We start from the raw sequence: 7,500 nt of genomic DNA on the forward strand, positions 1-7,500 counted from the left end.
AGCAGTGGAATTCTTGTTTTCTCCTCCTTTAGCTGAAGGAAGGATTGTGAAGTAAGTTTGATGTCGATGAATATTGCCTTTGGTCTTACTTCGACTTTCTCTTTTTGGTTCTTCTTATTCTTATTCTTTTTTTTTTTTTTTTTTTTTTTCTAGAAATTATGATGAGGCTAGTTTCATATTTTATGTCCTGATGATCCCGTCTTGCTTAAATTATTGTGATTTGATTTTTATTTTTATCCCCCCTACACACACCCATCAGTATCAGTATGTACTTACACTTGTGTTTTTTTTTCTTCGTTTCTTTACTCTTCTGTTTACATTGTCATTTTTCCCTTTTTGTCTCCCTATTATTGCTTTTGTTGTTAATGCAGCTCTATTTGTATGCCATCAGAACCCATGCCAAGATCGAGGAAGCCAGAAGCAGTTCGAGTGAGTCCGAGACGGAAGCAGCTGTTCCAGAGAAGTCCTTCAACCAATGATAACGGACAATTGCGAACACTAGTGGATAGATTATCGTGATTAACAGTGTTCTCTCTCCCGGAAAAAAAATGAATTATCATTAGTGTTCATCTTTAGATAATGATCAAATCTTGCTAACCTCAAAGCTTTCATGGCTCTTGGGAACTGTAAATGTGATCAAGGAGAAAAGAGAAATAGTTTGTTTGTACAGGCAGATGGAAGGGCACTCACGGTGAATCTGTTTCTGTTCTCCTAAACTACCGTAAATGAGTGCGATTATGCATGGGAAGTATATCTGTGAAGTGTGGTAATCATAATAATGAGACTTCTTTTCTTTTCTTTTCTTTTCTTTTCTTTTCTTTTTTTTTTGTTTTTTTTTTTTACTTAAAACGCTAAGATACTTTCTGTGATTGACACTGAAAAAAAAACATGTTAAGATTTTTTTTGTTTCTCTCTATATATTTTCGTAGCTCCTTTTTTTTTTTTTTTTTACATATGTCATTGTTTTCCTGTATATGAATTGTTTTCGCTTTTAGTTACTCTGGATCATGTTATTTTTTACTCGGGTTTAGTACAATTAATAAAAGAAAATAATTTCCTTGCCTTCGTTGTTATATGGTCAGTGGATTTAAGTAAGCAACTCTCTTCCAATTTAGCGACATTTTCCCGTAATTTTAACCCGTTTCGAGATTAATGTTGAACCAGGCTGTGATACAAGTTGTTAGGATATAACGTATAACACTTTCTGCATAGAACGATAAGAGTTAACAAGATGGAAAACAAAACAAATAGAAAAGAAAGCCCTAAGCTGCACAAATATTCAGCAGACGTTTAACCATTTGATCAGATAAAGGATGGCGCTATTAAACGGGCCTAGTCTTAACCATAGCACGTGTAACAGGCAGTCGCGCTTGCCAACCACAAATACTACAATGTCCTCAGTAGTTTGTAAGGTTTGGATGGATCTTGATTTAGTTGACACATTGATTTTTTTCTCTCTCTTTGAAAGGGTTGCGTCGTAAGTATGTATGTTGCTGGAAGTTTTTTGTATGTCAGTGTTCTGTATAAAACCTTCATAGCGCAATGCCGGACTTAGAATGTTGGGATGACTATATGTATATAAAATCATGTTCACTGCTGCAGCTCATGGATTTGTTCTGTTGATCAAATTGCTCAAGATTTGACATGTTGGCATTTTAGTTTGTGATTTTCTCCTTGTTCTTTTTTTTAATGGGTGATAACTGTATAGAATCTATTTTAAAAGTTAATAGACCTTACTAAATCAAGTCATCTGCCAGAATATATTAAGGAGATAGCTTACAGAAATGAAGACTATTCTAGGCTTTTTATCTTCCTACTTTCGCAAGATATTTTGGTGCCATTTTATATATTTTTGAAGCTTTTTGTTCTTTGGATCAGTTAATACGAGTGGAGAAAGGGATTTTTAATTTAAACAGCTTTTTATAAATAAAATACTGTAAAGAAAATGTGTTTTTCTTTCCGTAATTGTTTTGTATAAGTTTTTTCTTTTTCTTTTACTTTTTTTTTCTTTTCTATCATCCCTAGCTACTTCTCTTCCTCTTTGCTTTTCCTCGTCCTTCTCTTTCTGCTTTCCTCCTCTTCCACTTCATCTTGCCTCCCTTCTCCTCCTCCTCACCATCATCCTAATATATCCTTCCTCTTTCCTCTTCATCCACATCCTTATTTTTATCCTTATCCATTTCTTTTCCTCCTTCTTACTACTACTGCTTCTCTTCCTCCACCTCCTTCGTTTTTTCTCTTACTACTCTTTTTCCATTTCTTACCTTGTTCTTCTTCATACTCGTCGTTTTTCGCCCCTCCTCCTCCTTTGTCTTCTTCCGCCGCTTCATCTTCATCTTTTTCTTCATCTCCCTACTCCTACTCCCACTCCTCTACCTCTTCATCCTCCTTACTACTTTACTCCTCCTCACCCCCTTCTTCCTTTCCTCACCTCCCTCCTCTTTCCAATCCTTTCATCTTCATCTTCATCCTCCTTCCTTTCCGCATCCTCCACCTCCACCTCCTCCACTTCCTTCAAACGGTGACCAAGCAGAGGCAATAGGCTGTGATGGACTTTTCACTGACCTTCACGCCCGTCATGCGGTGTCGGTTTTGTTTACATAACCAAGCAGAAAACAACGTGACCTTGAAGATCCCCACTGTAGCAAATACTTCCTTTTTTGTTTTATTTTTATTATTATTATTTTAATGAGTTACTATCAACTTCTTTGTGCTAAATGGACTGAAATTCAGAATACATGAAATGTAAAGATTTTTTTTTTTTTTTATTACAAGGACTGAGGTACCTTGAGATTCTCCGCTGTTGCGTGCTTATATCGCACCGCTTTAGGCAAAGGAGTGAGTGAGGGAGAGAGAGAGTGTAGGAGAGACTTTATGGTTAGGGTATAATTATAGCAATTTGCGCAACAATTAAATTTGATGGAAAAGGTTGCAATGTACACTATATATGTATTTTTCTATTATGGATAAGGAATAAGAGCATATATTTCCTTTTCATTTTTTAAGTATAGATTTATCTTTAACAATTAGCACCCGAAAATGCAACGATGTATACCGAAAATATGAGAGCAGTTGCAGCTAGAAAGCATTTACCACTGAATGACTTGACTGACGAAACGTGGAGTATGCCCTAATCCTCTCAGCCTTCCTTGCAATAGTACTCGGAATGCATAACTTGTATTTTTTCATCGTGTAAATTATGATTTAATGATAGATAACAATAAATAAACCATCAATCCACATTCAATTGTCTTCAGGGTTATGAGATATCCTAAGTTTTCTTCCTCGTCAAAATTCTTTTTATTTTCTTCGTTTCCAGCATTCCACGTGATTCTTTTCCACCTGTTTTTTGAGAATGATAATAAATAATAAAGGTGAGAAAATGAGCCCGGTCTTATTTAGGTATCAGGAACGTACGTACATGTGTGTGTGTGTGTGTGTGTGTGTCCCGCAGCGTGAGGGTTATATCCTTGACCGACATATAACTGCCATGGATAATTCATGCTTCACGCTTCAGAATACACTTCAGCTTTATACTCGAACATGCAACTCTCAGGCGAACAAGAGCAAATACGATATAAAACGAAGATTTTTTTTTTCCCAAGACATTAACACAACAAAACCAATAATCAAATACCTAGGAGAAGAATTCACCGCGTAAGGTAACAACACCCCGAGACAAAGAGAGAAGAAATCAGACGCATTTTAAATAAGGCGATATCTGACATCTTCCCTCCCTGTGATCTCGTTAAAATCTCTCGGTCGACTTGATAAGCGGAGGTATCTCCCGGAGTCACTTCCTGGCGCGAACAAACTGCCGTAGGGAGGAGGGTGCGATGACGATGATAAGTGATAAGAAGGATGATCAACGATGATATCCAGAATATTGAAAATGATCGTAATGTGAATAATGATATATGTGATAACAACAACATTGGTAATGGAGATGATAAATTACAGTAAAAAAATGTTACTGAAAATTATGATGATGATGATGATAAATAAAAATACGTAAATAATCAAAGCTTAGCCAGCTTCACACTGGTATGACTGTAAAAAAAAAAAAAAAAAAAAAATATGCTGACTTTTTTTTCTCCACTTGAATTTCCTTAGTCATCTACAGAACATACCCATTAAGAGTCTATGAGAGTAACTTAGACCAAAAGCAGAAGTTGCAGCAAGACCTGCAAGTGTGCAAGCAAGAAACAGGCGAGATCGTCGACGGCGGACGGCCTTCAGGGTGGGCGGTTTTCGAACGCACCAACTAGTGTCTTTGTGAACGGAGAGTGGCGCTCTCTCTCTCTCTCTCTCTCTCTCTCTTCTTCCTCTCTCTCTCTCTCTTCTCTCGCTCTCTCTCTCTCTCTCTCTCTCTCTCCTCTCTCTCTCTCTCTCTCTGCTCGTTCTCTCTCTCTCTCTCTCTCTCATCCCTCTCTCTCTTCCTTCTCTCTCTCTCTCTATCCTCTCTCTCTTTCTCTTTCCTCTCTCTCTTTCTCTCTCTCTCTCTCTTCTCTCTCTCTCCTCTCTCTCTCTCTCTCTCTTTCCTCCTCTCCTCTCTCTCTTCTCTCCTCTCTCTCTCCTCCTCCTCCCTCTCCTCTCTTCTCTTCTCTCTCACTAACTCTCCTCTCCCCCTTATCTCTCCTCTCTCTCCTTCTCTCTCTTTTCCCTCTCTCTCTCTCATCTCTCTTCCTCTCTCTCTCCTCTCTCTCTCTCTCTCTCTCTTCTCTCCACTAACTCTCTCTCTCCCCCTCTTCTCTGCTCTCTCTTCTCTCTCACTCTCATCTCTCTCTCTCCTCTCTCTCTCCTCTCTTCTCTCTCTCCCACCACTCTCTCTCTCTCTCTCTCTCCTCCTCTCTCAATTCCTCTCTGTCCTCCCTCCTCTCTCTCTCTCTCACTCTCTCTCTCTCATCTTCTCTCTCATCTTCAATTCTTCTGTACTCTCTTCTCTACCACTCTCTTCTCTCACTCTCTCTTCTCTCAAAACTTCTCTCAAATCTCATGTCTCTCATCTACATACTACTATCACTCCACTTCCTCTGTTCTATCTCTCTGCTCTCTCTTCCTCTTCTCCCTATTCTCATCATCCGTCCTCTCCTTGAGCTCTTCATCGTCCTCTCTCACATCATCTCCAGCTCTCAGTCTCTCTCTCAATCTCTCATCTCCGTCTCCGTCCTTCGCGTGGCGTTTCACCTCTCTTCTTCATGTGAATTTAGTTTAATGAAATAACAATAAATAAACCATCAATCCACATTCAATTGTCTTCAGGGTTATGAGATATCCTAAGTTTTCTTCCTCGTCAAAATTCTTTTTATTTCTTCGTTTCCAGCATTCCACGTGATTCTTTTCCACCTGTTTTTTGAGAATGATAATAAATAATAAAGGTGAGAAAATGAGCCCTGTCTTATTTAGGTATCAGGAACGTACGTACATGTGTGTGTGTGTGTGTGTCCCGCAGCGTGAGGGTTATATCCTTGACCGACATATAACTGCCATGGATAATTCATGCTTCACGCTTCAGAATACACTTCAGCTTTATACTCGAACATGCAACTCTCAGGCGAACAAGAACAAATACGATATAAAACGAAGATTTTTTTTTTCCCAAGACATTAACACAACAAAACCAATAATCAAATACCTAGGAGAAGAATTCACCGCGTAAGGTAACAACACCCCGAGACAAAGAGAGAAGAAATCAGACGCATTTTAAATAAGGCGATATCTGACATCTTCCCTCCCTGTGATCTCGTTAAAATCTCTCGGTCGACTTGATAAGCGGAGGTATCTCCCGGAGTCACTTCCTGGCGCGAACAAACTGCCGTAGGGAGGAGGGTGCGATGACGATGATAAGTGATAAGAAGGATGATCAACGATGATATCCAGAATATTGAAAATGATCGTAATGTGAATAATGATATATATGTGATAACAACAACATTGGTAATGGAGATGATAAATTACAGTAAAAAAATGTTACTGAAAATTATGATGATGATGATAAATAAAAATACGTAAATAATCAAAGCTTAGCCAGCTTCACACTGGTATGACTAAAAAAGAATATATATGCTGACTCTTTTTTTTTCTCCACTTGAATTTCCTTAGTCATCTACAGAACATACCCATTAAGAGTCTATGAGAGTAACTTAGACCAAAAGCAGAAGTTGCAGCAAGACCTGCAAGTGTGCAAGCAAGAAACAGGCGAGATCGTCGACGGCGGACGGCCTTCAGGGTGGGCGGTTTTCGAACGCACCAACTTGTGTTTTTGTTATCTGAGAGTGGCGCTCTCTCTCTCTCTCTCTCTCTCTCTCTCTCTCTCTCTCTCTCTCTCTCTCTCTCTCTCTCTCTCTCTCTCTCTCTCTCTCTCTCTCTCTCGCTCTCTCTCTCTCGCTCTCTCTCTCTCTCTCTCTCTCTCCTCTCTCTCTCTCTCTCTCTTCTCTCTCCTTCCTTCTTCTCTCTCTCTCTCTTCTTTTCTCTCTTCTCCCTCTCCTTCTTTCCCTCTCTCTCCTTCTCTGTCTCTCTCTCTCTCTCTCTCTCTCTCTCTCTCTTCTCTCTCTCTCTCTCTCTTCTCTCTCTCTCTCTCTCTCTCTCTCTCTCTCTCTTCTCTCTCTCTCTCTCTCTCCATTTTTTTCTTTCTATTCGGTTCTGAGTTCTATTTATGTATTTTCTATGTATTTTCTTCTTTATTGTTATTTTCTCTTGTTTTCTCTATTCTTTCTCGTTCTCGTTCTCTTTCAACTTGTCTGTCTCTTTCTTCGCCTTCTTCTCTTCCTATTCCATCTCCTCCTTCGTCCTCTCATTCTTTCCCTCTTTCTTATTCTTATTCTACACCACCCATTCACCCCCTCCTTCTTATCCTTCTCTTTCTCCTCCTCCTCCTCTCCCTCCTCCATTTCCATCTTCGTCTTCACCTTCTTCTTTTTCTCTTGTTCTTTCTCTCTCTTTATTATCAATGCTTCGTCGTTATCTCAATCCTGTTCTCTGACTGTTTATCTCCATTAAACCCAGGTGCAGTTCTCCCATTATCGCAGCCCTGGTCGATATGTGGATAAATAAAAAGCAAGCTTCCGTTTCGAGAGAGAGAGAGAGGGGGGGGGAGGGAGAGGGAGAGGGAGAGACGGGGGAGGAAGGATATATATATATATATATATATATACACATTATATATATATATACATATATATATATATGGTGGCCGAATGGTTAGAGCGTCGGACTCAAGACTGTCACGACGGCAATCTGAGTTCGAGGGTTCGAGTCACCGGCCAGCGGGTTGTTCCCTTGGGCAAGGAACTTCACCTCGATTGCCTACCTAGCCGCTGGGTGGCCAAGCCAGCCCAAGTCAGTGCTGGTTTCAAGCCCGGATAAAATAGAGAGAATGATTACCTAAAAAGATAACACCGGCACTCTCCGTGGAAAGGAACTGGGGACCCTACCACGTACTCACTCCAAGAGCATCACAACATGAAAACTACAATTAAGTATCATGCTGTGACCACGGCG

The 7,500-nt window shown here is 39.8% G+C and overlaps 1 protein-coding gene across 1 annotated transcript in view; it reads left to right on the forward strand.

Moving 5' to 3' along the window:
- Positions 1–1,946, forward strand: part of LOC119584335 (protein ELYS-like) — a gene marked incomplete in the record, with an annotated part of 42,425 nt that extends 40,479 nt beyond the window's left edge. Inside the window, 2 exon segments of the mRNA XM_037932895.1 lie at positions 1–51; positions 392–1,946. The exon segment at positions 1–51 is cut by the window's left edge and continues 22 nt beyond it. Of these exon segments, the coding sequence (XP_037788823.1) occupies positions 1–51; positions 392–479 (139 nt within the window).
- Between the last annotated feature and the right edge of the window lie 5,554 nt (positions 1,947–7,500).

Source organism: Penaeus monodon, chromosome 18 (genome assembly GCF_015228065.2).
Source record: "Penaeus monodon isolate SGIC_2016 chromosome 18, NSTDA_Pmon_1, whole genome shotgun sequence".
NCBI classification, from domain to species: domain Eukaryota; kingdom Metazoa; phylum Arthropoda; class Malacostraca; order Decapoda; family Penaeidae; genus Penaeus; species Penaeus monodon.